Consider the following 14,970-nt stretch of genomic DNA (forward strand, 5'->3'; position numbering starts at 1 on the left):
AATTTCCAAAATAGATGATATGGCTTATGCCATATGCAATGCTAGTGCTGATGGGTTTGTTAGAGATGACCTAACACGCCTTTCTTATTTGATGGGTGCATAAGCTGAGGCCCACAGGCTCTGCCAAACTGACATGACAAGATAGTGGTAAGACAGACTAGAATCCTCATCCAGTTTCTATCACCATTTTAAATTGCCTTTTTTTTTGCAGGAGAAACAGCCATTGAGAGGTCTGTTTTGATCTTATTCTCCCTTTCCCTTAATATGGTCCAGTGATGGGCACTAGGACACTTCCCCAGCAGCTTTCATTCTGTTTCTCTTTTCTTTGGATGTGGCTCTGGAGAGAAGGAAGAACGCAAGGGCCCAGAACTCGTTTGTTTTTATCCATTCATTAGATGAAATAATGTCTACATTTTACAGCAGTTGTGGTGGATCAGTCTTAATGCACCCATCATTCATAACCTTAATTTTAAAACTGTTCCTGACTCTGAAGACAGTGGTTTTACTTGATGGACGCTGCTCACTTAAGTACTTCTGTTGCTATCGAAGGAATAATGATTTTGCGGGTTCATTGCAGTCTAGTCTCCAAAGGCTTAAATCATTGATGGCTGTGTTATCAGCTGTAAAGGCCTTATTTACAGTAAATTCCTACTGTGTGCTAGGTAATTCATTAGCTGCTACACATCATAGGCAATTTGATATCAGTTTAGAGAGGTATTCAGATTACCGGCTGTGGTGGAAGCAGCAGATTTTCTATAAATAATGCATTAGGATGATGTCAATACCACTGGAAACAGAACTTTTAGGAGCACTGAGGCATTTGTCTGTTTGACTGAGTCTGGCTTCTTATGATTATTTATAATGTTATTACTAAGGATAAAACATGGTTAGCCCAAAACTTAATATTCAAATGAAGCAAATTTACTGATAATGTATGTCCCTAAGGTTTTTAAAATTTTGGTCCTTTAAAAATTGATAAATGCGATCATCGTATGCTTTTGTGAGAGATTCAGTCACTCTAAGAGTGTAAAAAGTAAAAGATAGAAATCCTTTCCTGCCCTCTTGTTGCCACCAAACTATCCAGGGGGTGTACCTGTTAACAGTTTGCTTTGCAGAAATGTCTAGAGAGCCTAAAATACTTGTGAATGTGAGATATAGAAGTTATAGAATGTGAGTTATTGAAGCCTATGGAGTCAGTGAAATTAAGAAAACATTGTGTGGCTAAGAAGGAAGGCCTAAATATTAATGACAAGCATTAATAAATTATGCAGAGTAAAGAAGTACTCTTTTCTTCAAAGTTTACTACATGACAGTAAGAAATTACTAGAGGATCATTTGAGCATGTTAATGTTCTCATTCAGCCTTAGGATTGTAAGAAAATGAATCGTTGGGACACAAAAAGCAGACTCCCAGGACAACATTCATTATCTTGTACATCCAGCTCCTACCAATGTGTGGTGTGTAGTAGATGCTTAATAAAAATTGGTAGAATGTGGATTTAAGAAAAATCACTGTATTTGTATAGCTAGCCCATCTGTTCCTTCTGGTGATGTGGGGTAAAGAAGCTGTGAGATGACGTGTTCGTGGGTATGTGTGTGAAAGAGAGAGAGCTAACTTGTGAGGAAGGTAAAGGTCAAAGACCTTGTCATTTAGTCTTTACTGATTTAACCATTCATTTATTCATATTAAAAAATAAGTTACTTAAATTTTTCTTTTGGTAAAGCAGTACTTTCATTTTAAAAACAAAGAAGGGTTATAGTTAAAAACAAAAAAACCCAACAGTCTCCTGTCTCCTGCTCACCCTTGGTCCCTATCCTTGGAGAGAACTACTTGCAATTGTTAGCAACTTATTCTGTATTTATCTTCATGTTTCTATTCTGCTATTTCTTGATTTGTCAATTTTAACCGTCCCTGCTATGGAAGAAAAAGCAGTTAGCTCTTTGTAGCACATCCCAACTTCACCTTTCCTCATCTACCCAGTATCTTTAGATCTGACGTAGCTCAGGGCGGAAAATCAGTATGTAGTCGTGAGTATGTGAATATCTTCCTTCCCTTCGTCGGGTCGGGGTCATTATATTTGTTTTGTGAATTTTTAAATTTTTAAATTTTTACTGATGCTACTTATTAACTCTTTTTTTCCCTGCTTGCTGAGTTTTCTATGCATCTAGCACTCATTTTTCCTTCGCCCCTTAGGCACAACGTGTCAACAACACTGAGTGGGTTTTGTAATTCCCACATCAGTGTCTTTTCTCTTCTGTTGTTGATTTTGAGAAATCTGCTGACCAGTCTGATACTGTTCCTGTGTGTGGAACTGTTTTCTCTCTATGGGGACTTTTAAGATCTTTTTCTGAAATTTTCATGGAGTGTCTAACAGCTTTGCTTTTCTTCCCTCGCTGGGTACAGTTGGCCCTTTCAGTCTGGGAACTCTTGCTCTTCAGTTCTACAAAATCTACCCATGTTGTTTCTCTAATCACTTTTCCCTCTGCTACTTTCCTTGTTCTCTTTGTGGAAATCTTATTATTTGGAATTGGAGCTCCTGAAAGAATTCTCTCATTTTATTATTTTCTCTCCTATTTTATCAAATCTTCTGAGAGATCACTTTGACTTTTTTCCAGTCCTTTTAATTTTGGCAAATTCATTGTTAGTCTTTATGAACTCTTTTTATGCTTGATTTTTTTCTTTTCTTACTCAATCCCTGAAATAAGAGTGTCACCTTTTCCTTTCAAATAAAAACCAACAACCCAATATAAGTTATTAAGCAGCAAGATCTATTTCTTGATTGAAGATAAGTAGCTAAGTTTAAGGTATAAATCAATGAATTTTACCAAAAGCTATTCCAAAGCTCATAACAATTAATAGTAATTTTGGCCATTTTTGGTATTAGTGACAGAAACCCAGTTCATGCTTAGAACACTTGCGCTTACGACTAGCAAAATAGAAGTCCGCATAAAAGGAGGAAACTTTTTGGGGGATATAACTTGAATTTTGATACATATCTAGTTATATTTTTAAAATAAGAAACTTTTCAGAACTTTATTGGACTTCTTATACTTTTTTTACAATACTGTCTTTGAATTTTTCAGATACATGTGGGCAAGATATCATTACAGGCTGCTAGAGGGTTTCTGTAGTCTTAATCTACCTCCTGCATACGAAACAGTCAGTGTCCACTGAATTCTCCCTGTTGGTTTGGAGGATTTTCCTTGTCAGATGCTCTCTAGGTCTCCCCAAGAGAGAGGCAGTGGGGAAGATTCTCTTGCTGGGACTTTGCCACTTCCTGCCATAATAGGACAACCATAGCAGCTGTACCATCCTTGGTATTGACTAGTCATGTTGGGGTTTTGGGGCAATAGTCAGTTATCATAAAACCTTACTTGCTGTCCTCACAAATTCATGTCTGACATTTCCATGAGCTAGGTCCTTTGGTTTTGGACCTTCTTCTCCTTATTCCGGTACCTCTTTCTCGGTACCAGGCTTGGAGCCTTTTGTTACCAGACAGAGGCAGTGGATTTTTTTTGCCTTGGGCACCTAAATAACCAATTCCTGAGACACCAGGGTTTCAAAGAGAGAAAAAGTTTATTACCAGGCAAGTAGCAGGAGAGCAGAAGGCTGTCGGCCCAAAATCTGTCTCCCCAAGCTGTTGTAATTCTGATAGTTTTATAGAATTAAAAGATGGGCAGGTTTTAGGATAATGAGCCCAATGGCCCCAGATGCTGTAATTAGAGGGGATCTAATTATTGAGCATGTGCAGATTGATGACATGCTTAATCACAGAATGGATGTAAGAAAATGGCAGCCGTAATACAATGATGGCATGACTTTTAGTTATTATAATGAGGCCCAGGTGACTTGTAAGTTAACATCTAAGCTGCTGTGCATGTCAGGTGGGCCCGTTTTGGTTAGATCTAGTCTCAGTTATCAAGATAACTTTGGACTTGGGGTGGGTTAGTTCTGGGCCGACCCAGGACCCTTCATTAATAAACATCAGGGGCTGTTTTTAGTGATCACAAACTCCAAAGTTGAAAAACTGGACAAATGGGTGCAGGTGAAAGTTAGTCATAAGCTTTTTATAATCACAGGAGCAGAAAATTTCATATATTTCAGATTATCTGAATAATATAGAGATCTGAAAAATATAGAGATTTCAGATATTTCCCTTTGTCTACTCGAGTATGCAAGAAAGCAGAAAGGAATATCTATATAATTAATGATTCAGTAATCAAAATCATCCCTTAAATTCTAATTTCTTGGTTACACTCTGTCCATCCCCACAAAATAAACCTGCTTAGCAGCCTCTGCTGAGCCCTCAGATGGGCGTGGAGGTGAGGCGAGTGTGTTAGCTCTGATGTTTTGTCCTGGCTCCCAGGCTACATCCCCATCACCTCCATTTTTCTGATTGAATAAATATTTATTTTAGTCACAGGTAGGCAGGAGAGGTGCTTAGATATCTTTGGCTCCTCACAAATACTTCATATCCAATTTCCAGGAATCCTCCCTTGTTTCCATAGGTCTTGAGGGTTCAGCTTTTGCAGTTCAACAAAGTATATGATTTTGATCTTCAGCCTTTTGCTGTCTGGTCTCTGGCATACAGGCCTTTTATTTATTTATTTTTTTAAGCTAATGGTGCAAATTTATTGAAATCGGAAACAACCGGCCTTTCTTTTAAAAGTCACTTATCTGTTCTGCTGTTTTGTGCTTCTTTCTATACGGTGAGTTCAGGTAGGAAGGGCTCTATGACTGGAGTAAATTATTGAAGTTGAAAGAAGCAGCAGCTGTATATTCCGGTATCTTCACATTTTCCAAGGTCTGATAGAGCTTCCTTTTCTGTGGGTACATAGTTTGTGATCCAGGAGACCGTTTTATCATCTGCTTCCAAACCTCATCTCTTTCTTACTGCAGTTTGGTTTCCTTCTCTCAGGCCAGCTTCCTCTCCATAGTAGGAAATTGGTGGGTCATGGTACCCCCATATGCATCTCGGGTTTTTGCTCCAGAAAGGGACTGAAACCTGGTCTCTTGGCTCTAAATTTAAAAATCCAAGAAAGACTGAAAGTCCCATGTTAGGTCAGGTGCTCATCTTTAAGCCAACCACTCATATGCTACAAATTTAAATATTTTTATGGGTCAGAGATTAATCTAAGCACTTTATACCTTTGATCTTACTGAAATTTGAAAACAACAGTATAAGGTAGGCCTATTATTACCTGCATTTTACAGATAAGAAACTAAGTCACATCCTGTCCTCTATCCAAAACTAGTACATGTTGGAGCAACGGTTTGAATTCAGGCATTTGACTTTGACACTCCAGACTCTCTGTGCTTCATTATTTGCTGAATCTGCAGATAATGGACCTCTTGTAATAATAGCTCCAGAGTCCCCAAGGGCTGTACCCTCCCCAGGTTGGGCGTGACTAAATATTTAGAATGGGCTGAATTGCAGAAATAAGTTGAGTGGGTAAATCTCAGTGTCTTAAGTGAAAGGTAGGGAGCAAGCATTCCTCCCGCCCCTCTGCTCTTTAAATGCTGGGAGCAGGGCACTGCAGCGGTGGTGCAGAGTACCCCTGGCTATTTGCCAGTGGGAAGGATTCCCTTTGTGCTTTCACACTCCGTTTAAATCTGGCAGCATTGGGGAAGGTTGGGAGCAGGTGTTCTTGGTTTATATGGTTGCAGATGGGGCTGCTGTAAATGTATGCAAGGATAAGAGCCTGCTAGTCTCCAGACTTCCCAAGTAGCCACAGCAGCCTCATTTTATGTTTCTCTAATTCTTTATATTGTAGGGTTTTTTTCACAGTCTCAGTGGCATTTCTTACTAGAAGCAAGGCAAAAGGCCATTTTTTTGTTGTAATTTTTTTCTCTCTCTCCAAGATTATCCTGAAGGCAATAATTCAAGTGATTATCTTATTCAAACAACAACGTATCTTCCGGAAAACTTCACATATTCACCATACCTCCCCTGCCCAGAAAAACTGCCTTACATGCGTAAGTGTAATTTAATTTTAATTTAATGGTTACTCCTGTCATAATATAAGAATAATAAAAAGACTTACGTGAATTGAACACAGCATGATCTGGTCATTACTGTGGGTGATAATGGTCATATTATGTAGCATATTATTTGATCCTCTTTATTTTTTTCCAGGCACTTTTCTTTGAGGGGTGGGGGAGGGATGGTTGGGGTGGGGGAGAATTGAAAAGCTGAAGAAGAATTACAAATGAGAAAATGACAAATACTTATGTTTCTCCCATCCAGATTTTAAAACTAATATTTTGGCTTACTTACCTCCAAATGGTCCTTTAAAGCAATATTCAAGAGAGTAATTAATATATAGTCTCTTTTTTAACATATTAGATATTGTAGATAAAGCTGAAGTCCTTTATGACCACCGTCCCTAATGCTAGTTCCCCATCCCTTCCTCAGAAATAACCTCTATTATGAGTTGGGTGTGTATTCTTACAGGCTGTTTTTTTGTTTGTTTGTTTTAAATATTTTTATTGAGAAATCTTTACACACATATAGTCTCCACATAGTATATAATCAGTGGCTCACTATATCATCACATAGTTGTGTATTATATCGCCATGATCATTTTTAGAACATTTGCATCACTCCAGAAAAAGAAATAAAAGAAAAAAGAAAAAAACTCCTACATCCCATACCATTTACCCCTCCCTCTCATTGACCACTAGTATTTCAGTCTACCTGATTTTTTATACCCCTTATCCCCTCCTATTATTTATTTATTATCCTTATTTTTTTATTCAGTTGTCCATATCCTGAATAAAAGGAGCATCAGACGCAAGGTTTTCACAATCGATTTCCCCATCTGGGGAATGCCTGATATTCTTGCAAGCAGTGGGGACAATCAAATCAATAGGCCAAGCCCTTGATCTTGGGGTTCGCTGCTGTGAAGCTTATTCCTGCGAAGGAGGAGCTAAGCCTACTTATATTTCTTCCTTTCTTCCTAGTTCCCCAAGGGAGGAAGGGGAGAAATACAAAAACAATAGCTGTGGTGGCTCTGAGTATTTTGAATGTTTTAAGAATTTATGCAAATGGTTTTATTTAATACATTTCAATCCATAACTTGCTTTAAAATTATATATTTTTTGAGAGCGATGATCCATGTAGATACTTATAGCTCTAAATTATTTCCCTTAACTATTTAAAGAACATCTCTGTATAGCGAACCACATATCATTTATCATTTCCCTGCTGATGAATATTTAGGTTGTTTCCACTTTTGTGCTCTCACACAGCAGTGCTGTTAAGAGCAACATAGTTCAGATTTACTCGTGCAAAGGTAATTGAGTGTACTTAGGATTGACACATAGAAATGGAACTGCTGAGTGTGCAGACACAGTTTTTTCCGGGTTTTCTCAGACTGCTCTCCAAAGCAGCTGCACCACTTTACGTCCCCAGTAGCAAAGTGTGAGTGTATCACTTTCTCCAGAGTTAGCAACACTTGATATTATATCGGACAAACATTTTCATTTTTGCTACTGGTAGATGAAATGTTGTATCCTATTGTTTTTCTTTTCACTTTCTTTATTACTCTTAGGGTTGAATAACTTTTTATGTGTCCGTGAGTCTCTTTGAGTTTTTCTGTGAATTGCTTCAGTCTTCTGCTTCATAAGTTCCTCACTGGTTAATGAGGTTTTTGTATTGATTAGTAGGATTCCTTTATATATATTTTGGCAGTGACGGTCTGTTATGTGTATTGTAATTATCTTCCCTGTCTCCGATTTGTCTTTTCATTTTGTTTATGGAGTCTTTTATTTTACAGAAGTTTAAAATTATGATGTTTACAGGCATATCAATGGCTTTTTTGGGGATTTTGCTTTTTGTTTTATGACTTAAAAAAGCTTTCCTTCCCATGAAGCTGTAAAAATAGTCTCCTTTGTTTCCTTCTAATAATTTTTTTATTGTGTCTTTAATTTTTGCATGTGGTAAGGGGTAGGGATCAAGATGCTGTTTTTTAAATATATATTTTTCAAAATTATGAAGTTAATGCATTATCACTGTAAAAAAATCCAATACTCAGAACCAACACAGCTATTATTTATGCAGTTTTTCTATGTATGGTTTCTCTTTCCCCAATAGTTTTAAGCCTACTTTGTACATATAATTTGTATCTTGTTTTTTATGTAATTAGAAATTTAAATAGCTATCTTTTTGAATTGCGTGTTTATCTTTGGATTCTAATATCTTTAGTGCATGAATGGATTTTCATGTCTTTACATGAGTTTTCCTTATTGAGGAAATAAGCCTTTGCTTATCATATTTGTAGGATTTTTTCAGTTTATTGTTAAGTATTTTATATATATATAGTATATACAGAATATAAAGAAAAATTAGCCTTTTACTAAGGCTGTGGTTCTCAAACTTTAGAGTACATCAGAATCACCTGGAAGGCCTTGGTAACACCCACATTGCTGGGTCTCACCCTCAGTGTTTGGATTCAGTAGGTCTGGAGTGGGTCCTGTGAATTTCCCTTTAGAGGATGCTCCCAGTTGGTGCTCTGCTGCTGACCCTTGGAACACTCTTTGAGGCTGACTGATGGAAAGTAGTGGGTCTTCTCTCTGGCTGCACAGTAAAATCACCAGAGGGCATTTATAGTTCTTTTTTGGACCCAAACACTAAGTTTTTGACTTAATTGATGTGACCTGAGGCCTGGGCACTGTAGTTAGGAAAAAAAAAATTCTCAGTTGATTTTAATCTTTCTCTCTCCTTGATGTCTCAATGAGAATGAAGCTCAGTGATTTCTGTGGCTGTGTTTGTCATTACTTTATTATTGCAGCTTTTCTCCCCTAAAAATGAATGTTTTTGTCTGTGCAGTATTGAAGCGACTGAGTAATGTTATTGTTGAAATACTGATTACAATAATTTCATTTTCATAATTTGCATATTCAGGGGTTTATGGTTATAGGAAATCTTTCTGTTCTTGGCATAGTTGTCATTTCCTTAATTATTGTTTTATGAGAACTAGTTAAACTGTTTAAATGTATCTGCCTGCGAGCCTTCATGCTAGCACTCCTCTTCCAGTCCCATAGCTTACTGTAAATACCACTGTCTGGTGGTTAAGAGAATGCTGAGTGTCTTCTGTTTACTCCCTTTTTCTCTGGGTGTCTGGGTGCTACTGTTCCTTCCTTCTTCCCTCAGAGTCTTGTGTTCCGTCTTCCTAAAAGACAGGATCATACTAGTTTAGCCAGTCACCTTTTACAACAGGCCACCTCAGTTCAGCACCGATCTCTTGTCCACTTAGCTGTGGTTAGGGTGATGGGGTTATTTGGTAGAAAATATGGCACTATACAGATGAAGAACTCCTTAGAAAGGGGCTGAGGGTACAGTCAACATAAAGAGGCTTCTGCCAGGAGGGCGTTGCATGAGCCATGCAAGAGAGCATGCTTCCTAGTTGAGCGACATCTGCACAGTGCAGCCTCAGTTTACTTATCTCTAAAATGTGGGATTCCAGTATCAGTGTCAGAGTGCTGTAAGGATTCAACGGAGCGCAGTGCTTTGCGCTTCATAGATGATAGTATGTTTTTCTTCCTCCCCACTTCTTTAAACAATGGAGGCTGACTTTGCAACAACCAAGGGGATGAATGAGAAACCTAGGATGAATGTGTGAGTTTAGGAGTTTTTTACTTAGCTATCATACCTAAGTTTTTGTTTTTAGTTTTTTGTTTTTATTTGATTAACTAGGATTATTTCCCATTGATGGCAGAGAACTGCGAAATAAAATCCCTAAGTGTAGAATCTTTTTGTAGTATCACATAAGATAATTGAATATAATACCTTCTTAAATAAGTTAGAAGCTAGTCTGCATAAAAATAAGATCTCTTAAGATGAAACCTTTCAAATGTGGATGATATTTAATTTTCTTATTGTTTTGGTTTGCTAAAGCTTCACTCAAGAAAGGGGTTTCTCTGTCACATGGGAAGGCACATGGCAGCATCTGCTGTCCTTCTCTCCTGGCTTCTCGTTTCTAACAGCTCTTCAGTTCCGGTTTCCAGTGGCTTTCTCTCGAAGCTTCTGTGGGTCCTCCCTTAGCTCCTTCGGGGCAGACTCTGGGTTTCATCTCTTAGCTTAGCATCTCCAAATGTCTGTGTCTAATTTCATATCTGCTCTCTGTGCCAGCTCTGAGACCCTATGTTTTCTGCCTTTTAGTCTCTTCATGCAGGATTCCATTAAAAGGATTAAGACCCACTTTGAATGGGCAGAGTCATATCTTCATCTGATTAAAAAGTCCCACCTACAATTGGGGAGGTCACATCCCCATGGAAACAACCTAATTAAGAGGACCCACCTAAACAATAGGTCTACCCCCACAAGATTGGATTAGGATTGAGAGCGCATGGCTTTTCTAGGGTACATAACAGTTTCAACCTGATACACTTAAAATCACCAGAAGTGAGTTGGTGTATTTGTTGGTCTAGCTGTTCTCCTTTTGACTTTCCCTAGTGTAACAATGGGACTACTGGTAATGGATAAAGATTAAGTTTGAATTTTTCAAATCAGAGTTGAAGTAAAATTGCATTCCCCATTGATTTTCAGCAATATTTTATATTCAGTAGTGATCAGTGACACTAAAAAATCTATTTTAATGTGTATTATATATATGAAGAGTGCCAGTAAATGCTTCTTTGTCACTGTTAGTATTTATAGATTCCTCAGAGGGCAAATCCACCTTCAGACTTCTTAGGTTTATGTGACACTATTCACTCTAACAAGATACAATTAAAATCTCATTTTATTTAGAGCTAAAAAATAGTAAGTGCTTAGCATGGATGTTTTGATTTTGATTTTTGTGGGTGAGGTAGGAGTTGAAAATGCTAATTGTAATCTCTGCATTAAAATGAAGATAGACTTTTAGTTTTCCTATCTTGTAATTCTTATTCAAATTGGATACATTTGCAGTGACCTGTAAATATTTTGTCCTTACTGATTGTGGAACAGTTCCTTTTATTGTTTAACCTCAACCGTTTCTATGGTTTCTGGCCTTACAGATATAACAAACGCTGCAAGGACTTTTCTGAGGTGTGCTTAAATAATTCAAATGAAAATCAGCACAAAGGGAGCAGATAAATTTTTAAAAACATCAAATAATGCTCAATGTAACAAAACATCATACAGATGTTTATTGTGAAATAGAGAGGTGGGAGCCATTTAAGAGTAAACAAGCAGCTGTAGAACCCTTACTCCACAGCAGGCCACGTGGTGTCCATTGGTGCAGGAAGGAGGCAGCAAGGTTGAATCTGACCCTCTCTGTACCAGCCGGGAGCAGATAGCACAGTCAGAGAAAGGCAGCGTGATAACTGCTGTGAAAGGGTTACAGATGTGGCAAAAGTGAGAGAACAATTTATTCTGGAAGGAAAAGAGACTTCGGAAAAAAGGGATGTAGGAATTGGGCCTTGCAAGATTGCCCACTAGGTAACGAGAGAGAACAGGGTCAGAGGCACCAGAAGGTTTTGTGCGTTCTGGGAGTGGACAGTGGTCTGCTGTGCCTGGAGCGGGTGTGCAGCGGGCGAGTGGGAGACGAAGCTGGGCAGGGAGGAGAAGGGCCTTGTGTCAAGTTCAAGGACTCTGAGGACCTCATGGGCCTGTGAATCCTTCGCATCTGTGAGACAGACTTCAGACAGAGTGGAGCCCTCAGATCATGTGCAAAGGGCTGATTTATGGGTCTGTGTGCATTTCTCCCATCTAAGGATACACAGGTTTCAGAGTATTTTTATTTTTTTTCCCCTGCAAAGAAAAAGGTAAAACAAAAACAAATGTTAAAGCAACAATAACTCTGTTTTAGAAAAATGGGGGCCCATTGAAGACTTTAGGCAGATAACTGATGTGACCAGAATTGTATTTCAGAGTGATTGTATTTATGAGATATGGAAAGTGGTTGAGAATGGGGAAATGCTGGAATCAGGGAGGCCAGTTAGAAGCTTTTTGCAGGGGGCCAAGGGGAACCGGCAAGGGCATGTGCCAAGACTGTGGCATTGGAAAGAGAAGGAAGCATGCAAGAGAAGCTGAAGGGGGCCTATTAACCAACAGGATGTGGCCACCAACTAGGGATCAGGGTTAAATTCCAGGGTTCTGGTTTGGGTGACTTGGTGACCATTAACTGATCAAGTTATGCAGGAGAACCATCCCATTTGGAAAGTGCTGAAGTTAAGGAGTTCCGTGTTGATCATGCTTTGTTTGAAACTCAGATGTTAACCAGGGGTCTGAATTTCATAATTTATGAGGATCTGGGCTGACCATAGAGGAAGTGAGAATGGAAGAAGGCTAAGAGTGGTTCCCTGGCGAACACCCATACTTATGGGGCGGGTGCAGTCAGTACAAGAAGGGGCATTAATTAGTCAGACCTCTCGAGAAGTCAGAGAATGGTGTTTCGGAGGTCAATGAGGAGAGAGTGCCAAGGAGAGGTTGTCAGTCTCCCCATGTACTTCAGAGAAGGCGGGTAGAGTGAGGAACTGTGGGAAGGCCATTGAATTTGACCTATGGATAATTAATGGGGCCACAGTAAGCACAATTACAGTAGAATACTAGGGTAACAAGCAAAGTATACTGGCCTGAGAAGTAAACGGGAAGTGTATTAAAGCTAGCTGGTTTAAAAAAAAAGAAAAAGAGGCGAATGGGGTGTTCTAGTTTGCTAGCTGCCAGAATGCAACATACCAGAAACGGAATGGATTTTAACAAGGGGAATTTAATAACTTGCAAGTTTACAGTTCTAAGACCGAGAAAATGTCCCAAATAAAACAAATCTATAGACATGTCCAATTTAAGGCATCCTGGAAAAGATACCTTGGTTCAAGAAGGCCAATGATGTTCAACGTTTCTCTCTCAGCTGGAAGGGTGCATGGCGAACATGGCGGCATCTGCTGGCTTTCACGTGGCTCTACCAAAAAGGGACTCTGTCCAAAATGTTTCCTCTTTTAAAGGATTCCAGCAAGCAACTCCACCTTCAGTGGGTGGAGACACACCTCCATGGAAATCATCTTATCAAAAGTTACCACCCACAACTGGGTGGGTCGCATCTTCATGGGAACAATCAAAATGCTCCCACTGAGAAATACTGAATGAGGCTCAAAGGGCATGGCTTTTCTGAGGTCCACCACAGATGCAGACCAGCACATGGGGTAAAGAATTTTTATGGAGGAGGTGAGGTTAAGGGAAGAACTTTTTAGTAAAAGGTGAACCTGAGCATGTCTTAGCCATTATGGAAAGAAACGATGAAGAGAAAAGAGAGGACATGTAGGGGAGAGCAGAACCAAGGGTTTCCATGAAGCCAGGTTCTGGAAGCAGTGAAAGGAAAGAGCAGTATCCCCAGAGTGAAGAAATAAAGGTGCACCTTTTCCTCTGAGGCAAGAGTATGGTTCGTTTGGAGACGAGGCGGGGAAAGCTGAGTGGTTTCCTGCTTATTGCTTCTATTTTCCTGATTAAGTAGGAGGCCACGTGTATATTGACGGGGAGGCCAAGAAGGTCTTAAATATTTTAAAAATTGATCTAGGGAATACAAGATGGAGTCAACTTATCATGAGTTAAAAGTTGGCTAACAGCAGAGAGATACCTCCATTAGGGTTTAAAAAGCACAAATAATGTGACACTTGTTTTTGTTGAAAGCTTACTGTGTTCAAGGAAATATACCAGGTCTCTCACCTAACCGATGGAATCTATATACTCATGTGATTCCCTTCAATGGTATTTATTAGGTGGAGAATTAGAGCAGAGAAAATTGTTGCTCCAAGGCTGGGTTTGGCAGCAGAGGTGTGTTGGGTCAGGAAGGGGGTGGAAATAAAGATGCTGTGAGTATACAGGTAGTATGATTGGGTGAAGCTACTGAGCCATGTTTTCTAAGTGTGGCTCAGGGTGACCTGCACTAGAATCAGCTGGGAGGATCCTTGTTTAAAATGCAGCCTTAAAAGCAAAACCCCAGACTTACAGCAAAAGTCAGGGTTCTTGGTTGCAGACTATACAACGCACTTGATCTAATTCAAGAGGAAAAGGAATTCATGAAATTATATTAGGTAGCTCCCAGAAAATCTGGGTGACCAGAGGGTTAGGCTCAGAGGCTGAGCAGCCCAAACTCTGAAGTGTCTTCTGTTGCTACTCGGCAGAGATGATCATAGATTCCACTCATGGCACTCAGGGCTGGAGAAGGGAGATACCACTGCTGGTGACCCTAAAGCCAGATGCTTCTGCCACTACTTTGACCAAAAGATCCATGTCCTGGTGTTGCCACTCCAGCAAAATATCCTGTGGGTAGATCTGTTTGGCCATGGGATCATTCTTGGTTGCTAAAGTGGGTTTTAGCTTTTTCCTTTGGGAGGCAGGACTCAAGTGCAGGCAGTTCTTCAAGCGTCTGGGATGGATAAAGCTGGATGGCCACAAAGATGGCATGGGCATCTACTAACACAGAAGCATTGAGGATGGAGCCAGTAGCCTGTATTCTGATTCTGGGACATGCCACCCAAATTAGTGAACCATTTAATTAGGGGATGCGATAGACTGGAAAAATGGCAAAAAAAACAGAGGACTTTAAGTCTCTATGAGATTGAAGAGTGAATTTAGTGGGAAGAGAGAGTGAGAAATGTGAAAGAAAAGGAGGCTCTAAGGAGATGGTCTGGGTCAGAGTTGAAAGCCAGTGAATTCTAGTGACAGTGAGGTGTATGTGGACACAGAACTGGATGTACAATCCTGATGTACAGGGAAGGGGAGGCACCTGTCGGTGGACGTGGCTGGATTTTGGAAGGTGGTATGGCTGAAAGTCATAAATGCCAAAGGAGGTAAGTTTATGAAACTTGAAATTAAATGATTATTTGTGAGGTGAAAAGACAAGTCTACAGAATGCCTTGTGTTTATACCTGACCCCAAGATTTTGGGCATAGGAGAGTGAGCAGCTTTCCCTTACCATGGTTCAAAAGGAAGAATACTGTTTCACTTAAGATGAGGCGCTGGGGTAGCATTCTAGAAAAGCATAG

At 39.5% G+C, this 14,970-nt stretch overlaps 1 protein-coding gene across 3 annotated transcripts in view; it reads left to right on the forward strand.

The window, feature by feature from the left end:
• The window catches only part of B4GALT6 (beta-1,4-galactosyltransferase 6), a 68,051-nt gene that overhangs the window by 23,040 nt on the left and 30,041 nt on the right, over positions 1–14,970 (forward strand). For all 3 annotated transcript variants that reach the window (XM_077135713.1, XM_077135714.1, XM_077135715.1), the window contains exon 3: positions 5,863–5,976. In XM_077135713.1, coding sequence (XP_076991828.1) covers positions 5,863–5,976 — 114 coding nt within the window. The remainder of the gene's footprint in view (positions 1–5,862; positions 5,977–14,970) is intronic.

Source organism: Tamandua tetradactyla, chromosome 18 (assembly GCF_023851605.1).
Source record: "Tamandua tetradactyla isolate mTamTet1 chromosome 18, mTamTet1.pri, whole genome shotgun sequence".
NCBI lineage: Eukaryota > Metazoa > Chordata > Mammalia > Pilosa > Myrmecophagidae > Tamandua > Tamandua tetradactyla.